Source organism: Opisthorchis viverrini (assembly GCF_000715545.1).
Source record: "Opisthorchis viverrini unplaced genomic scaffold opera_v5_121, whole genome shotgun sequence".
Classification (NCBI taxonomy): domain Eukaryota; kingdom Metazoa; phylum Platyhelminthes; class Trematoda; order Opisthorchiida; family Opisthorchiidae; genus Opisthorchis; species Opisthorchis viverrini.
The window spans coordinates 1,303,589-1,324,173 of record NW_008751776.1 but is presented as its reverse complement, the minus strand read 5'-3'; the positions used below and the strand labels follow the sequence as shown (position 1 = coordinate 1,324,173).

The following is a 20,585-nucleotide window of genomic DNA, read 5'->3' as shown; positions in this document are numbered from 1 at the left end:
GTCGTCATTTCGACTGTTTGCAAAAGGCCAACCGCATGTCTCCTCTCTATTTACACAAGGCACAATTTTTGACTTTTGAAGTGACATCCTCAGTGGAACATCAAAACCAGTGCTGACACTGTTGTCCACTTATGGTGATGATTGTGATTGCAAAATGGAATGTCGCCATGCCATTGACGTGTTTGTCACCCAACTACTCCATTACGTTCGACTAATTGAGGCCATCAGTGAGGCTTTGACCTCATATTGAGGTTTTCCCAGTCTTTCGCATTGTCATGAATTGGGTAAGGATCAACTGATCTGAATTTGCCTTGCTCACAGCTTCTGAAAAAGTAACCTGTGTTGCTGGTTACGAAAGTGTTAGGGTGCGTGATCAAATAAATTTTCCATCCTGTCTGTCTTTCGTGTAATGGGAATCCTAGAAGACTTCTTGTCTACCTCACTGCCTAGGTAGTTGCATAGAAATTTGAGCAACTCGGCTGACATTTCACGAAGACAGAGCACTTCCTGTTTGTAAATTATTCACTATAGTTCAATCACATTGACGTGTTATGCTGTAATGGAAGCGTAAGCATGGTGTGCAAACGAATCGAAAGAACTGTGGAAATCGTGAGTTTGGGATAAACATTGAACTAGTCGCATTCAAAATAGTGTTACTGATGAAGTGTGGCTCCGCCTAATAGTCCCTGCCCAAAAAAACAGACCAGTCGTACGCTGAGTAAATTGTATCACAATTCTAACGCGTCTCCCTTACTCCATACTGTGCTGGAGGAATTGAAACGTGATCAACAAAACTGTCACAAACGTAGAGTAAACGTCCGGAATAGCACTTTGAGGAACTGTCAGTTTGTGCAAACCAGGGAGTCAACCCCTCGGTCATCACACGTTACATAGTATGGGTTCATAAAGTACCTGGATGGTCGTGACCTAACTGATGATCTGGTCAGCGAAGGGAGAAGGGGAGTTGAAGGGGAGTTACACACCCACACCTCCAGAAAGTAAGGATAATTGTAAAATTCGTCAGCAACACACCGACTGTACACGAGGTGAGATTCTGTCAGAGCCCGAAAACGTCAACCAAAAATTTTCACCCAAGGTCGCCATGTAACAATGGTCATCAAGTGCTTGTCAGATTCGTACTAGTGGACTAAACTGGTGTGAATCGCTAGGTTAGGAAAATGGCGAACCTTGGTGACGTTCGTCTCTCCGTGGTGGTTGCCGGGCGTATAAGAGTAAATTAGTGACAAATCAGTTAGACTGGCGTTCGTATTCCCGCAATAGTTATCTATCATTGAAAACAACTGTATACTTAGTATCTACGCTCATTTGCACACACACTTGGTTTTAACAAAAACAATCGCTCGTTTATGCTATTACTTCACTGAATGTGCTGTACAAAGATCACCTGCTGTCCCAGTTGATACGATATTTGAGAAACCGCGGTGAAATTTCTTGAGGGACTACTACTCATGAGGTTTTCAGCAACCTTGTGGGCAATATTCTTTCGAAAAAGTAATTGTATCTGATTTTTTTCGTGGAACGGTGAGAGATACACTTATTTTGGTTTTAAGGGCATTCAAGGCGGCACAACCATTTTGTTTTTGGAACAACGGTTTCTAATGCCTCGGGCGACACAGAGGCAACAATATAGGTACATGTAACTCGTGACAGTTAGATTGAATGTCACTCTCAACTCTATCCTTTTAACAAATTCGTACTCGGCGTCTTCTGACAAATCATTCCAGGTTAAAATGTTTTCAGCCGGACACACTGGCAGAAGGGATGAAAAGTTGAGTGGTCGCGTTGATAAGTTCATGTGTCCATTAGTTGCTGGGTAGCTTGTTCTAAAAGTGGGCTAGTACGCAATAACGAGTGGGCTGTCTAACAAACATGAAGTATTAAAAGGGTGACATGAAACTGACACTTGTGTCACGGATCGGCTTGTAGTTGGGTTGTGTGTATGCGCGCCCGTGCGTAGGTCACTTGTCGTCTTTGGTCGGCTTGCATCAACGCTAGAACCCAGAGCTCAAGGGGCAGACTTTCACTCCGATTGGCCACACGTTGCGACAGACGCTGAAGATTGGAGATGCCTATCGGCAACTGGCACAGTTGGTCTTCCGGTTACGAAAACTGATTCAAATCCAGTTACACGAAATGGTGTAGGAAATTATTTTGTTTCGCCGGGGGAATGCCAGAGTGGCTGTTACTTAATAACAGCGAGCATGGATAGAGGTTACTATTCCGGAATACGTACTACTGATAAGGTTCCTGAAAACTCATCGGCAGCCCACGACCTGTCTTGCTCTTCTTGAGTGCCACCAAGTTGTCGCAATCCACCAGTTTTCATCGAATCCAAACTGTGGGAAATCCGTGCATCACACTTATTTACGCACCGATTCGGTTTTGACAAGAGACTCAAATGAATCTCAGTTTATGATCTCTCGTTTATGGTCATCTTCAGCCAAGTGCGCTGCTGCCTGCAGTTCCAGTTGGCGTGATATTCCAGATGTCGCAGTATATTTTCTTGGATAAATGCTACACGCCAGGTTTCTGAAACCTCTTCGGCAGTCCAGGACCGGTTTCATACTTTTTTTAGAGTTCATCAGGTAGACACAGTCCTCTTCATGCTTAGCACATCATACATCCACCAGCCGGTTGGTTTATGTGTCAATCACGCCTTCTGGTGCCCTTTCTAACCACTGCTGTCGCTGAAAGTGATGATAATAGTGGTGAGGGTTTGCAATATGAACAATACAATATTTTTGACAGGAAGACAATCAATAAGCTGAGCCATTATTCAATTAGATTGATTTATCTCCTTGCATAGAATTTGGTTGACCTGATGATCGATGATTCACACCATATCACCTTTGTATGAGATCACACTACACAGTGCCGTTTTCAAGTGCACTTCTAAATTGTTCGAATGATTACACTAAACGTGATAAATAAACATGAGAATGTAGTAGTAGCGAAATGGCAATGCAGTTTTCAGGTCAACGACAACAGTATGCTCTACAGGGTGATGACTGAACTGCAAATTCTTCGTGTCCTGCTGATAAGTTTTACGTCTACAAATTCAAAACAATTTGTTTGATTCATTATTTTTAAACCGAGTGCAAAGATTAACTGGGCCGAATCAAAATTCCTGGATGGCCTAGATGCCAAACAGCAAGAGTTGTACACAGCGGAAGAGTGAGACAGGCATACTGAACCAATCACCTTATGCAATAAGCCTCAAAAATGTTTATTATTGATGCTCAACAAGTGTTGTATTCGTCAACCACAATGCGTAGTTTCGTAAGCTACTTGGGTGCCTGGTTGTGCTCTGACTGACTGATGTAACAGAATGGCCTGTCCATTCCGTCGTCAGACGGGAAAGTCAAGCTTGGTCTAGTGTCGTCACGTTCAGTGATCACTTCACTTGGCTCGTCCGAAGGCGGCGAGCAGGATGTGACCAATGATAGCTCATTCAATGCACACAATGACGTGCCACCTGCACTTAGTTGAAAATACTCAAACCACATTGATGAGACTCTGGAGAAAATCAATGATAATAACCAAAGGGTGAGAAGGTACACTCACGAACGTCAGTGTTGGCAAGGAAAGTTGCATCTGAGGTCTCCGATAGGTGTTTAAAGGGCTTATTAGATTCAGGCAAAAGCATACGACTGCAAAGTGAGGACTAGAGAGTGAGGCTTTTGAGGACCGAAATCTGCGTTCACCATCTGAAAACTAATCCCTTTCAGCATTAGCTGGTGCTGTTCGATAAACTTTGCGCTGCACACAGATGCAAACGAGGTCGACATAGTGACTAGCCTAGCTGACAAGACATATCCACGTCTTAAATCATTGCACACCATCATCTCATCGACAGCATGACATCAGTGTTCAACACCGAGTCTTCACTGCCGTAAAATCATTGCACACGCTAGGTTGTTTAATGTGAAGAGTACTCTCAATACAACATTCCTGAAAGTCGTCCTTCCGAATTAGCCGCTATTCATGAAAGTTACTTGTGAATATGCCTCAGATGGTATATCTCGATCGTGATTGTGCTGCCGTTGGACCGAAACGACAGCCAACCGACAATCATCATCTGCAGTCACATGAACTGGAACGAAAACGCACATGTTTCTGGTTCCACTCTGGCAATACTTCTGCGACAAGGGAATTTCGATAGCTGCGGGGATTCAGAAATTCAGCTATCAAGCCGTATCCAAATTCTTTCAACGATATATTCAACTAGATGTAAATTCTTTCGACGGTATATTTAAGAGAGCAAAACTATGAGGACGTGATAAAATAATCCAGTTCGTCTGAGATTTTGGTTCTGCCAACATTTGCTGCGTTTTGTTTGACACCACTGAGGAAGTAGTATTAACTGTTCTTCTTCTGGGGTAATCCAGTAAAGGTGAAGCAAAGTTCGGCCACATCCCCGAAATCTTAACGTTACTTCGCAACCTTTCTGAAACTCATCATTGGGAAGACTCGACACACAAGTCACTCGGTCGATACTGGGTCGTTTTTGGAGGCGTCCGACAAACCATTCACATCAGCCAGGCTTAAACTCGTTCACCTATTCGGTAATTCAGGTTTTCAGTATGCGCTGGTGGGATAGTGGTACCATACCCGCCTTCCACCTCAGGTGTCTGGAGTTGACCTCTGGCCGGAAACATGCACTGTTGATGAACCCTAATAGGGAGTTGGAAATGGCATACTCTGTGAAGTATAAGCACCTCCGAACGTGAGCGACCCTGCTGGTTATACAAAGTCAACTTCCGCATGGATTTCTGTTACTTCTGATAAACTAAAAATCCACTAACGATTTGGATGGCCCTCGTTAAGTACTATACTCTTGAGAATAAAACGATGCAATTTACTTGGTTTATCCGGCAACATGCACCTGTTTGGTTGGCCCATTCCTAGATTTCACTATTTTACCCTTGAAGACCCATGAATAAATGCGTATACTTTGAGAAGCATGGCAGAGTGATACCACGAAGCCCCTCCACGATGACCGATTATTGTCCCTCTGGAGGGTTAGAATCTATAGGGGGACATAAAGTTGGAAGGAATAAAAAAATTCTGTCCGCTCTTTGATTTTCTGGGGAAAATGGTGATGCACGCTTGGGGGAATATCACATCCAGCTATTTTGGATCTCATTTTATGATTAGCAGAGCAAGAATGAGAAAGGACCGACCGAAAATGGTTAATGAATGTTAGTTGACTCAAAACCTCTTGGCCCACCACCAGTGATCCAACAAGTAAGAATGGGTTAAATACACGGTTCGGTATGACTGGGATATTTCCGTGTTTGAATGGACACAGTAGCCTCTGCACAGGATAAACAAAAGGAGAACATAAAACTCCGAGTGTCCTGCGTACATTTCGTTACAACAGAGGGAAGGTATGTGTTACGAATTCAACTACTCAGTTGTCTCTTTTTGACCTCTGTGATTGTATGCTCCCGGGGAGTGCTGCTGAACTGATTTAACCTATTAAACTATATAGTTTTTGCCTTGACGGGAAAAGGAAGCACTCTCCTTAAGAGAACAATGAGGTGGGAAATAAACCATTCCCGTTTGGCCTTTTGAGAAGAAACTGTCCGGAGGCCCGATGAGAGCACCTGCATTTTTTCTAAAAGGTTTACTTTACTTCAGTAGGTTTTATGTATGATTGTCACCTTCTAAATGATTTCTGAGCTTGAGGGTAGAAGTGGGATGAGGGAAAGCACAACGGAGCTGCTTTTTTAGGTACCTCATGTGCAGAACTCGTTTGTTTCAAGAAGCCTTAATTTAGGAGGCAAATAGAAGAGGTAAAATTTCTATGCACCCCGTCTTGTTTGTATCGACAGAATACGCTAGCAGCCGAGCAGAAAACACCCCACCCACATTTGCAGACTAGCTCCCAGAGAGAAGTAAGAACAGAGCCGTATGAGTTCTTGGTAGTTCTATGCGCGACCTTGACCTCATTCGGTCCATCCGTTAAAGCTGCTGGGATGGAGTTCAACTCATCCAAAGCCAACCAATAGACTATAAGCTGCCGCCAGGATATAGAGTATTTGATTTATCTGCGGCACAGCGGTAAGGTGCTCTTACCAACGGTGCTTTTGCATAGCTGATCGCTTTTTTGCGGAAAAAGTTTGGAACTACGTCTTAGCGAAGCAGAACTATGGGATATACAATTCGTTTGCCATTTTCATATATACTGTATATATCAATACTAAGGAGACAAGAAATGAAGTCTCAAGTTCTGAGGGGAGGGAACTACGTTCATGGGACCGACTGCCTCAAAAAATAGTACAGAAGATTGGTCAGTAGTGTGTTTTAATTAAAGAAAAGGAGGCAAATGTTGGTAATTTAGTAACAACTGGTAACATTCGTTCAGTTATGTTACCCTTTCGAGACATAACTGCCATATAACCTAAAGCAAGCTTGACTAATGAGATACTGCTAGGTCATCGAAGCCTAAACACAAGCAGTCGAGAAGTGAGGTCTAGATCTTTTAGCCAGTAGCTTCGCGTTTTAGCTACCAAACTCTACCGGGCTCAAGTTGTGTCTATTTGCAGAGTTCTCATAGTCGTTTGCTCCTGGTTATGTTTGTGGTTCGACCTCTGAAGTGCCAAACAGTTTGGGTGTCCTGAAATGGTGTTTATTTCAAAAAGGAAATTGTGAGTGCAAAATTTCGTTGGGTTTGCCATCTTGCTTTTATTGTGGCTTCATTAGTTTTTTTCCATATAACCCGGACAAAAACACTGGTCGTCTTTAGTGATGAGGGCATTGGGACACCAGGATAGGGATTCAGCTGTGATAGAGGCAATAAACTTAGATTGCCTTGGCTCATCACATAAAACGACGCGGATGGGTTTTTTATTCCCTGTCAAAGAGTAGAACAACTATGGCGATAAAATATTTGGGTATGAAAGTGTTTCCCCATATTGGAAACCTATGGGATAAATTAGTTTGCCTAACCACGGTCCTGCGATTGAGAGACAATATCGGCATGTGCTTAAGTTGATTAACTTTTTGCAATCACTCATCGTCTCCAATGATTATCGGGGACAGCGGAGATACAGAACTAAGAATCATGCATCATCTTCGTGTCGGTCTGTTCGTTTTTTGTTACATGTGGTCCATAGAGACAAAGAATTGCTATCGTAGCCACTCAGTGTGATCACGTAACACGCGTTGTAATGGTGAACAGGATACAGACTATTGGAGATATCAATATCCCCCCCAAAAATGCTGTATTTTTGTGTGCTAGCGTGACCGAACCGTAACACAGACCAAGTTAGAACATGTGCTGGTTGGTTAGCGTCTCGACTAATCACAGCCAGGTGATCAAGTTCTACTCTTCTGAACCAGAAATCAAACCGCAATTATCATCGCACATCCGTCATTTTCCAGATTAAGCAGTTCGATTGTGCGCGGGTTGCTCTCATGTAACGTTTCACCGGCCACTGTTTCCCCCGTTGTATGATATTGGAAACATCACAGCAAGCCGCAATCGATCACAGGGCCTATATGGCCACTTCACACACATACACACATACACACACACAAACTCGTGTTCACACTCGACCCCGGGAGCAATTTTAGGTCATTCCAACAACGAATCCCTTTTTTGACCATGCGAACTTTCACAAAGGTTAGTATTATTTTATTGAACTGCTTCGAAGTAAAATTTCCGCTGTACACATTAATCTACGGGTGAAAAGAAAAAGGCCTTCGCTGCGGAGGTATTTATTAGGAAACTTGAACAGTTACAGACTAGCGGACAGGGAAGCAAAACTCTCATATGCATCTCGTTTACAAAAACTGAATATCCATCTTCTCATTGAACGCGTCTTCCTGAACTTTCCTGGATATCCACTGACTGTTGCTCAAATCCAAACAAATGTTACAAAGCGACTCCACAAATTCCGTAACAGATCTCCCTTTTCAAGAGACGCGAAGCAGAGTTAAGAGAAAACATGCTACTCGCATACCCTTATCAGTAGTATCCACCGTCACAGGGGTACTGTAAAGGGACTTTCATCACACCCCTTCATGTTCTTAGCAGGACAACATGGTTCAGATGGGTAAAGTGGGAAACTTGTACGTTAGGCTCCTCACCAAAGTCACGTTGAATTCGGCAGTATTTGTCAACACTTTTTTCCAAATGGTCCTTTCGTCAAGTCCTGGTTTGTACTTAAACGCTTTCCCCATTTTCCCTGTCGTCTTTTAATCTCCCGCACAGAACAACATCACACCTCTGCACGTGGCGTGCAAGTGGGGCAATCATGGTGTGGCTGAGCGGTTGATCGCAGCCGGTGCGGAACTGGACTGTCGTACTCGTGATGGTCTCACCCCACTCCATTGTGCCGCTCGATCTGGTCACGACACCGTGGTACATTTGTTACTCAGCTCGAATGCGACGGTTAACGCCAAAACTAAAGTAGGTTGAACCAAATATTGCTTTAGTGATACTTGGGTGATATACTGTTCTGTGAGATTGATCGGGCTTTGCAGACCTCAGTTTATATGACAGGATAACCTTTCTAATAATCTCGATATTGTTCACCAGTGATTTTGCTCGTATCATTTTTAAATCGCATAGCCAGCAAGTTATTGTGTGTTTGGGCTTGTCTTAGACAGTTTGCTAGGAAATCAATGACCCCGTCAAACACAAACTCTTGTTAATTCGTGTGTTGTCGCCTTAAGTTCAGTCTGCTTGTTTGTTCGGATCATCGAAACCGGACCACTGCCAGTCCTCTGTCTCGTGTCTACCTTTTCCTGTTTGTTTGCTTCAAGTGTAGTTCGAATTAGGAGAGCAACGCGGAATGCAATGTTTTTGAGACCATTCATTCATTCGTTTTTTAAAGAAGCTAAACTGAGGGTTTCAGAAGCACGGAGGATGGAGTTCAATGCAACCCGGTTTAAGGATCGGTAGGCGTAGGACGAGTCAATGCGAAATAGCTATACATCTGATTTCCACTCTTCGTGAGACATCTGTAACAGGGAAATCCAAATCCTCTTGATTCATTTGAAAAGAACAGTAAGGATATGTAAATCTTGATATCAAAACATTTCATTTTGTTTCCATTAATTGAAAACCTGAATCTAGCGAGTTAAACTCTGTTGGACACTTGGAAACATCGATGAGTGACGTTTGACTATTCGGGATAATCCAAACGGCAATAGTTGGGATAGACACACAGCCTGTTTTAGAAATCTGCGCACGCAAATGGTAAGCAGACAGATTGGTAGGGTAGGGATAAAACCCTCGTCAGTTCCATTACATTTGGATCAATGACTTGACCAGTCCAGAACATCTGGAGTGAACACGATGGTTATCATTTCTGAATTGTAGCGCAGCTTTTCAATCAAATGCCACAGTGAAAGCAGTCGTGCAATAAAGTTTGTTTGAATCAGAGATTACATGGGTTGACGTCGAGGTCGGCGCCCCGGCGCTTTAAATGGCTTCTCTGGTGCCCCTGAGTTGGTTTCCAGTAGTTCAAGGTCAGATAACTGCGAACTAGTCTCCATAAGAAATCATGCAGAATACGTCGAGTATAAAAACTGATTCACATCGCTTTGATAACAAGTTGACGAAAACGGTCTTGACTCACGAAGTCCTTGTTCGTTAATCAAGTAGAGTAAACCGAACACGGTTATGGGTACGCTCATTTGCACCTTCTCAAGTAAATCAGACTACCCTTTGGTGACAGAGAAAGCTGAAGGTTATTCATACTTTGAGAAGGATCTCACGCGATAGATAGGCGGGTTTTCGAATATGTAGATAGTCGCCCAAGAGATGGCTTCAGAAAAACGCCATCCGAAGGTGCATTTTCTGAAATCGTTGCTTCCATCCTAGCGGCAGCACAATGGAAGACACATCAAAGTCCTTCTTCAGAGCATACTTGGCCATCAACGTTGTGCGCCTAGTGCTGCACTGCTTTGTTCAGTCCTTCCAACCAGATACTTCGTTATGTGCTCCGCTGTACTTCTGAAGCCTGTCGACTAATAATGTCGATACTGAGGCTACAAATGAATTGATGGACAACATGAGAGACCGTTGGATCGGAAGGAATCTGAGGACTACTCACAAGGTTACTGAAAACTCTTTGACAGTCCACTTTGCCTCAAAAGGCATAAATGACATTATGATTGTGGAGACATTGGTTTTACCACGAACATTTCCTATCATTGTGTGTCCCGTACATAGTTATCGTTACCCTCAAACTTTTAGTTTTAAGAACTCTCGCAGTAATCATTATCATCATCGCCATCATCATCATCTTCATCATCATCATCATCAACAGTAGCACCAGAGACAGCATGACAAGTGTTTACACTGATGCTTTACTACAGTACAACCAGAAAGTTTATTTAATTATAGTCGTAATATAATACTCATAAAGTCGCTGAAAATTGTTCGACAACCCACGACCAGTTTCACCCTTCTTGCGCTCTCAGGTAGGATTAGTCCCCGAGTATCCGTCAACCTTATGTTCTAGTTGGTGCGGAACTGCACGAAATTAGCGAAATACACTCATTTGCAAACAAATTTGGTTCTGTGAGAGTCTTACTTGGAACCCAGCTGAATTTCTCGTTTATGGTGTTTGTAAGCGGCCTGCTGCAGCACATTAATTTGCTCGTAGTCCACAGATTCAGCTGGGTTCCAGGTGAGTCTTTCGTAAAACCAGATTTGTTTGCACTTGAGCGTATTTCGTTTATTTAATTATATATATATTTCTATAATTCGCCGACTCCAACTTATAGCAGTGTCCTCAATACAATCAAGGCGGGTGTGCAATATCGGTATTATGTTGGTTCGCCGCTAAGCGAAGCTGAGCGAAAACAAACTAACTAACTAACTAACTAACTAACTAACTAACTAACTAACTAACTAACTAACTAACTAACTAACTAACTAACTAACTAACTAACTAACTAACTAACTAACTAACTAACTAACTAACTAACTAACTAACTAACTAACTAACTAACTAACTAACTAACTAACTAACTAACTAACTAACTAACTAACTAACTAACTAACTAACTAACTAACTAACTAACTAACTAACTAACTAACTAACTAACTAACTAACTAACTAACTAACTAACTAACTAACTAACTAACTAACTAACTAACTAACTAACTAACTAACTAACTAACTAACTAACTAACTAACTAACTAACTAAATAACTAAATAACGAGCGAGCGAACGGACAAACGGACAGATAATCGGATGGAGTGGCGGACTAGCCAATGAACAAACTAACAGACTAACTAAACGACTAACTTACCAACTACCTAACTAACTAATCATCTCGAATGTTCAGAAAAAACTCTGGTTTCCGGAAGTGAATGTCCCCAGCCGTACATTTAAGCCTACTTCTTGCACCCAGAGAAGCGCTTCAACGCATGGTTGTCTGCTCTGTGTCACCTGTCGTTTGTCACCCCATACGCTTGCCGTGGAACACAGGTAGAACAAATGGATGTCCTTCTCAACTTACATGTGAGCCCGCCACAGAGGTGATTCTCTGATGTATTAACAGTCTGGACAGGGTTAATGGTGGTCTGACATACTTACACGACAAATCACAAAAGCTTTTTTACTGCCATAGCAACCACCACCTTGTCTACAAAACGTACTGAGTAAAATCATTTGATTAACCTTTAAACGCCCTCACCTCACTGTTTGTCACAATATCCAATGTAACTTTTTTAACCCCGTTGCTATGCCTACCATTTGAAAATGTAGCGATATCTAGCTTTTTATGTCTTCCATCTTAGAAAAGACGACAAGCTTGACAGATTTTGTGCTTACTAATTACATGGGATCCTCGAAAAGTGAAGTCCTTTCATATTGAAACGCCAAGAAGCACTACACGGCTGTTTCATCCATGCCGAGAATCATCAGTAATGTGCATATAGCAAAACTCTAGGGAGTTTCGAACTCGCGACCTTCCGTTTGGTGGTTGAACCACCAAGTCGCGATTGGGTGATCGGTTGCATTGTGAACTCTCACGTGGACGGAATATAGCACCAATCATCCTTTAGTCATTTAGATAACATCACCTAGTCGCGTATCGTCTGGCTCCCTTAGTGAGCTTCTTAGAAGAGATATGGAAAACTCAGTCGAGATCTGGCAAACGATAAAATATGTCATGAGGGCTTATTGTTTGGGACAGCGTTCAACTACTGACCGGGATGTCGAAGTTTTGAATCTGCTTAGATATATTCCCGACATAGACACTGGATATGATTTCCAAAAAAGATGAAGTAACTATTCGGTACTTGAGATACTCTCCCTATATAGAATAATAAAATTTCTGTTGAGTCACCGATCAAAAATTTTCCCCATTTTACTCTCTCTGTTCGCGACCTTGAAAAACATGGATTTCGATTTGTTGACTGAGTGAAACTTCAGACTATTCGAAGCTTTTCATTAAAAATTTTACTCTCTCTCTCTCTCTCACGTTGACCAGACTTATAAAAAATGTAACGGAAGCAAAAATTTGTCAAGACCAAACTTCGTTTCCTCTATTTCATGACGGTTTGCGTCAAAACAGGTGTATCGTTCACTGGCTTTCACATTGCTACAAATTGTCCGTCCAACCGCTCATGCATACAGTTCCGTTTTGTAATTTCCCAAAAGACTTCATCTACAACCGGATGTACTCTTCTCCCCGCTTGTGCACATTTACATTGGACGACATTGGGAAAATCTACCACTGCGGGCAATCAAGCCAACAAGGATTGTCTGTTGTGTTAACCTCCACGGAATTTATTCCTTCTCTGTCCACGGCGCGGTTGGGTGTGTTGTCTAAACACACATGACTATACTGCTTTTCCCCACTCATTTTGGCGGGATGCTGGTTTATGCGGTAGACAACCCCTTTACGCGAGCTCATTGATTATCACCCATAGGATGATAGAAATCTAGTTTGTGAGTTGTAGGTGTGGAGTGATACACTTTGTCGGCCAATCCTTTTTGTTATCTTAAACCCCATGGTGATGGGCGTCATACAAGATAAGATGTAAAACCTGTGTGTCGTGACGCACACTGATTCAGTGGTCAATCGACTGGATTTCCGTGTACTGTAGGAGAGCCCACAGACGTTTTGTTTAGAGCTGAACTTGGTGCTGCAAATGCAGAACTAGGGGAATAGGATCTGTGCATGAACATGTAGAGGCCCAGTACAAGGTTTCGTCCCAGCGCGAGATAGCTCAGCGGTCAAGACCGGAAAATCCGCGGTTCGGTCCCATCTATGCCTGGGCACCATGACAATATATCAACCCTCGTATTTCCTTTGGGTGGCATGACAGCTAGACACAGAAAGGGTGTTAGGCTGAACAGTTATTTGGTTCCGGTCAGCTGTTGTTGGAAGTTACATTGTGAACGTGAATATTGTTAGCTTAACAATCTCGTCCTCTGGTAGGGCCAGCCCCAGTAGAAGAAATCAGTTTTGTGCGGTCCCAGTAAAGGACAAGCGTAGTTTTTCTGATTGAAACCGCGCCGGACATAAAAGCCGCATATAAACATGGACACAAAACGGACTGAATGTAGTCTGACTCCCCACCCGTGTGGATAACATAAGAATAAGCATTCTTTAGGGGACTAGAGATTTTCTCCCCATTGGAAAATCTCCCTGCGAACTGTGAGCTCCAGAATTACAAGTAGAACTGTCGTAATGGTAAAAAGTTTCCGACTCCTGACCACTATCACCAGTGCATATCCAGTGGTGGGGGGTGATTCAGTGAAATTCGGGAAAAACCTAATGGTAAAAAGTTTCCGACTCCTGACCACTGTCACCAATGCATATCCAGTGGTGGACAAACCTGATCTCAACTTTACATGGGATCTCTCACCTTAGCTGCCATCCTCCGGCCTGATAACCTGCACACAAGTCTCGGAGAGAAACACGTAGCGAAGAATTTTAAACTTTAAACCTCTGACATAAGCATGTACCTTAAAACTGGACGTGACTCGATTATATCGACTATTTCACCTGGTGTCATGGTAAAGTACGTACTGAAGGTCGCAACTCCAGACAAATAGATGAAGCAATGCACAACGACCAGCTATTTAACGTGTCTTTAAAAAAATTACCATAGATTTTGCACTAACAAATTCCAAAAACGCCGGAACTGTATATCAGTCTGCTACTTAGTACAGAGTCGCGAGTTACCCCTTGTTCTCTTACCGATTAATCAAACTAGGATAGCTTGGCTTCAAATGTCACGAGTGAATGATTTATGCAAATTATTCATAGTCCTCAATTAGTTCACCGTTATTCCAACTAAACTGATCAACCTGGAACATCATCTTCAATGATTACATCCCTTACAATTTGACGTATTATACCATGGAAAGGAGGTTTGAATCTAGGACAAGACTTTTTCGAGGGAACAATCGTCCGGCCCCAAAAATCAAGAGGATGCACTTTTGGCTTCACCTTCCATAGAAAAAAACGCCGTGATGATAATATTCTGCTACGTTGGTCCGGATTTATCGATTGACTGTCACGGTCATGTTCACTTCAGATTCTCCATCTAGTTGACTCGACCTCTTTTGGCTAGGTTGATAGTTCAGCAGCTGATACACATATACGTTGTATGGGCTGCAATACGGAAGTGAACCACGGTAAGGCAAACCACCACACCTCAGTTTGTATCGAATCCCCGGAGAATAATGTCACAGTCTCTTTTGTGAAGTGTGTTCATAATTGAGGAAATTGTTCTACGTTTTTTTTATCTGAGGTGAAACAAAATACACCTACTCGTCTCGACCAAGGGGGGTCTTGATCATTCCACAGATTCGCTACATTTCATGCAGTCGGGTGTTTACTCCGGACTCAATGCGACACATCCCACCTCACGCACAAGCTGCACGGGAACTCGAATACAGTTGCAGTTTCATTAACTCGGCTAAGAAAGTATACGATACGATTCTTCAGTTCCATGAGAATATAGCGCATCCGGGTGATATTTTGATGCCCGTCTCCCGTACAGATTCTTTTGAAGGAGGGATTACCCTAAATTTCTATGCTCTTTGCAAAATGGCATCAATTCACGGTATTCGGCTTGGGCTCAAGAATCCTGATCAGTTGTAGCCTACTAGGTGACTCGTGTTTAATCTCAGTATATTTTTATTAGATACTCAGTGTGTATGTAAAACCCAAACATTTTTCACTTACGTGAATTCTGCTACCTTCCCTGCAAAAACAGAGCGGGTTAAATGCCCTACACATGACCGCACAAGGTGACCATGTTGACGCCGCTCGAATATTATTGCAACGAGGACTTCCGTTGGACGAGGTTACCATTGACTATTTGACCGCTCTACATGTGGCCTCGCATTGTGGTAACGTCCAAATGGCCAAACTACTGCTGGAGAGAGGGTGTGATGTAAACGCACGCGCATTGGTGAGTTTTATTTTCCCAGTGACTTACACTACTCGTAAAATTGATAGTAGTTGGATGATGTGGAAGCCGCTTAGTCAGCATGATCCGCGTGTCGAAATTTGCAAAGTATCACACGCAGTGTCGTGGGACCATGCAGCCTCCACGAAGTACACCTGAGGAAGTAAATAGAATCGGTGGTTCTTGTTTTTTTACAGCATGTGTCATCATCTCAGTAACATCTCTAGGAATGACAGATTTTACGGAGTTGAGTTATTTCGCAGAGTGACCTCCCCGGTCGTGGCGCGAGAAACATGATTGTACCTATGCTCTTGATATGAGTTAACTTACTAGACAGACTAAAGTCCACCGAGTTCCACCAAGTCAATACAGAGCAAGATGGACAATCATTGGTTTGCAGTCGAGGGTGAAGCCCATATCAGTTGTTCCATTCCCTTCAAACAAAAGGCAGATTCGCCAAGCGACTTGGGTCGGTTATGAGGAAAGTGTGAAAACGCAAGTTTCATGTATCCAAGATATCGCGATGTGGAGGCAAACTGCACAGAATGCTGCGTGAGTGGTTGTACCATGGTGTTAGGTAAGATTTACGATGAATGGACCAAGGGATGACGTTCAAATTCTGCTCATTGGCCCCCTGAGGAACGTTTCAATCGTCCTCCAAAATCCCAACAGTTGTGAGTTTCGGTGGAGCAGGAAGCTTAATGGATGCCGGGCATTTCGAGGTTGGGCATGAACTTGGCAAGTATTACTAAAACCAGCATTTCAGTATCTGGTGGGGGTGGACCATGCAAGGAGCTTTCTTTGGCGAATTTGTTGAATATAGGCTTTTTCGCAGAAACCGATCCAAAGTTTATTCTTGTGGTGCATTTACAGACTCGGGTATCTAAGACTGACCCTAACCATGCCTATCCAAACTTTTATCTGACCTTTCCGAAAACGACAAGGATTTAGATTTCGGCAGTAAGTATACGCCTGCATTTCAAAACTATCGGAGTTTGGCCGCACTTTATAGGTTGCATCAGAGACTGATGCAAATGCACCGACGGCAAAGCTTTTTTCTCACGTGATCTTGAAGAATAATCCTGCGAATATTTTGCAAACATCACCTTTGTAGAATGTCTAACACTGTGAATTGCCGAATATCCGATCAACGAGATTTTGCAATTATACAGTAAAATAAATGGGGGGGGGGCGGTGTTGGTTGCTTCAAGGTCATTCCTCGCGGCGAAACTAGAAAAGATCTGCATGAAAACCATGGCTTCCGATATCTTTTCTTGGGAATAGTTTGGTCGTTTGGCAATGTCATAATCTCTTGTTACTATCTGATGTAGGCTGCTCTGAGTTGATGAAATCGAAACGGTTTTTGGTTGAAACGCTGTACATTAGCAGCACAGATGAGCAAAACTCTTGTTTGGAAGGGTGACAGTTCTTAATGGCAGTTAATTCTGATATGTGAAACTTCTGTTGGACTCGGCTCCTCCTTGGTTCGGAGTGGAGTTCTCAGAGTGAATGACAGAGTTCCCTAGTTAGTGCGCCTGTTCTGGGAGAAATGGAGGAGAAGCTTCTGGCCACATGGTTTGAAATACCTATGGGAGACTTTGCTTGGTGACAAACACTAGTTTGCTAGCAGTTTTCTAATGAAAATGGCTTAGAAGTTTCAGTGACTGGAAACCTTTTATTCTGAATTCAGGAACGAAGAAAACACTTCATTTCAGTACCAGACATAAAAGTCACTGTGGTATCGCTTCGCGTGCGATACCATTATAAAGCAAATGAGTAAAAAATTTTGTTAGATAACTTACCTTTAGAAACTACAGTAGTAACCTCGCTTGGTTATTCTTCCAAGTTCACGTCCATAAACCTCTTCTCTCTGCCTCTTAATTCTCCTCACAGAATGGTTTTACTCCGCTACACATTGCTTGTCAAAAGAATCGAATAAAAATTGTCGAGCTGCTTCTTAAGTTTAACTGTATGCTGGAAGCCACAACAGAAGTGAGTTCACAATCGTGTGTTCTTTTTGTCCTTCCCAGTCTTTTGTCACTGTAAAAAAGAGTGAACGAAGGCAGATTGAAGTATCTTCGTGTGTCTTTTCCTCTCTTATTACGGACGCTGTTACGAGTACTTCCCTATAGTCAGATCGGACAGAAGTGCAAATCATCTGTCTGAGTCAGCAAATTCTTCTGCAGGTGACAAAGATTTACCGTTACTTTCTAGTGAGACAGTGAATGACTCAGTGCTCTCGGTTAGCTCACTCAACATAGGATGGGGGCTATATCTAAGTTTAGATGAATTCGCACTTTCGTAACCGACCATCCTCGCATGTTCACAGTGCTACAGCACAGTGCTTCCAGATCTTTCGAATCGTGCACTCTTGTGTTGCAACACGTCATCTCGTTCAAGTTCCACCGAACCTGGTCACCAACTAATACGAAACTACTCCCGAACGAACCTGGACACCAACTAATACGAAACTACTCGTAACTAGAAAGTAGCAGTAACAAACAGCAAATTTTAAATTAGGAATTCAATCTGGAGTGATGATGAACGTTGGTAGGAACAAAGGGACACGCCCAGTTACAAAAGGACTGTCAGTTTAGGATCAGCTTGCGTTTTTTTTCCTTGGCTGGTTCCACGAAATACTGCGGAGGGCACTAGTCATTTTTAGCCCTCAGTTCGTTTCATTTTTATGGCATACTGTATAAATGCTGTCGAATACCGGCTTGCTCCGCTAGCTTTAGCAGGTGTCATTCTTGGTGACACTTACTCAACCCCCAGTGCAGTATAAAGGTCGGTTCAGTCCACCAGAATAATTCTGATCAACAGGTGGAAATTAGCTTTAAAAGAAGCCTGGCTGTCGGTTAAAACAGCAGAGTATTCACCACAGAAGCGTTCAACAGGATGAATCATAAGAGAAACAAAACCGGTTCATGTGGGGAGACATATTATGATATACAAATGAAGAGTTTTTGTCAACATTTTAGGTGGTAAGGCTTTTTCCCATTACCCGCAACGACGATGACCTTGACGCGTAAATTAGTCCAACAACCTGGTCTGACGTGGCATGGTCAAATTCGGCTGCACAACAATGCGAACTAAAAACCCGTCGTTCCTCAGACCCTTATTTCTTACCGGGCCTGGATATTTTGTAAAAACACCTTCACCGGCCAGGTCTTTCCATTTTGTCACCTGTCTGGCTTTAAGTAGTTTGGTGGAGCAATGCTGAACAGACAAGCATTTTTACTAGTTGCCGGATTTTTATTTACACCAGTCCCGTTTGAACAGTCCCCTTTTTTATCCCATATGATTACCATCCCGATTCCCGCGTTGCTCTGATCCATTCTATTTATTCTTACTAGAACAGGCAATTTTTACCAGTTTCTGGGAGCTAATCGGAAGCAATATCACAGTGGTCAAATTAATCGTAGTTTATTTTCCGATGACGTTAGATGGTTGTGGTAAAATGGGTCCTGTATACGCCAGCGGATCAGGCTAGCTGATGAGATGAGTGAGTGTGTGGCCCCGGATAATCGGTGAAGCAGGAAAGTAAGGTCTTCTCCAACTGCCCTCCATCAGTTTAAGCAGTACACAACATCAAGTTCAACCTCAAGCTATGGCCCCGGATAATCGGTGAAGCAGGAAAGTAAGGTCTTCTCCAACTGCCCTCCATCAGCTTAAGCAGTACACAACATCAAGTTCAATAAACCTCAAGCTATGATTGCTAACAAGCTTAATCAAACGTGTGAGTTCCGGTTCACAAACGAGTCGACCGATTCGATTAATAAATAGACTAGAGAAGCAGATGCGTCTGTCTCACAAATGTGACGATGACTAACCTCGGATGACTGAGTGGAAATTTACCGGGACGATCTTCGTCACCAATGTGCTCTATATTTGGTATGCGAGCGACGTCTCCCCACGCAAACACGTAAGTGCAAAACGAACGAATCGCGAAAACCGTTGTTGAACCACAACTCGGTTAACGCCGAATGATTTTTCGGTCACGTCTTACGCGTTCTTCTCTTGTCTTCCAGTCGGGTTTGACCCCACTTCATGTGGCCTCATTCATGGGGCATATCAGCATTGTTGTCCTCCTGCTCCAACATGGTGCGAACCCGAATGCGCCAACCATACGAAGTGAGACGGCGTTACATTTGGCCACACGGGCAGGGCAGACGGAAGTGGCCCGATTGCTGCTCCGCAACGGAGCCCTGGTAGACGGTCGAGCAAGAGTAAGCCCCAAATCCAGTTGGGATTGACAATGTTTCGTTTTGTGCATTACCGTTATTTTACTTGTCCATAGAACAGGCCAATGAGTGATATCTGCTTTGACTGACTCATTTCCGTGGGAAAACTGTCTGTCGTACTTGATCATGCCTCTAAATTTGTGTGACAGTTGAATGACTATTGAACTGAATAGTTTGATAATTTTGGAAAATTCTGATATATGAAATAGAAAGGCGTGTGGTACACCCTGAGACAAGAAGTTCACAAGAACGAAAATGTGTTTGTGTCTAGTGCGCAGTAGTAAGGTAATGGTAACACGATTGCGTTGCATGCTTGGTGTTCAGAGTTCAAAGCCCGGTACGGTGAATGACAGGCACTGCTGATGAGCTCTAATAAGAGCGAAATTCGAGTTCAGTGCTTCCCTTTGGTGTGGACTCACCAGAATAATTACGCCAGAACAGCAACATGGCCGTTCAAACGAGAGTGGTGGGATTATAAACAAAATACCTATCCCGCAAAGCCCCATAATTACAAGTAGTCTGGCCAAGTAGACTTGCTCGGAGTCAGAGTAACGGAGTCATTATTCTACAGGTATGCGGAGCTTAGGCTCATAACAGTTAGTAAGTTTCTTTGTTTTATGTCCTCACCATCCACGTCTTTTCCTCCGTACTGTGCACACCTGGACTTCGTGTTTACAAATATTGTATGCCCGGTTGAAAAGCAAGCTCAATGTTGAGGTTTCGCGATGTGGAACTTTGAGTTCCGTGTAGGTTTGACGATCTTGAATACCAAAAGGGAGAATTGGGTTCAAAAATCTGCGATGCTATTGACAAAAAATTACGCGGAATTATACGACAAGCATCAACAGTCCACGTTCGTGTCGCCAGCAAATGCACAGGTCTGTCACTGACCGGCACAATGCAGTGTCAAGGTTCGCAC

The 20,585-nt window shown here is 43.1% G+C and overlaps 1 protein-coding gene across 1 annotated transcript in view; it reads left to right on the top strand.

The window, feature by feature from the left end:
* T265_06030 (hypothetical protein) overlaps nt 1-20,585 on the top strand; it is a gene marked incomplete at both ends in the record, with an annotated part of 146,642 nt that overhangs the window by 48,297 nt on the left and 77,760 nt on the right. Inside the window, 4 exons of the mRNA XM_009171189.1 lie at nt 8,243-8,440; nt 15,228-15,425; nt 17,316-17,414; nt 19,454-19,651. Coding sequence (XP_009169453.1) covers nt 8,243-8,440; nt 15,228-15,425; nt 17,316-17,414; nt 19,454-19,651 — 693 coding nt within the window. The remainder of the gene's footprint in view (nt 1-8,242; nt 8,441-15,227; nt 15,426-17,315; nt 17,415-19,453; nt 19,652-20,585) is intronic.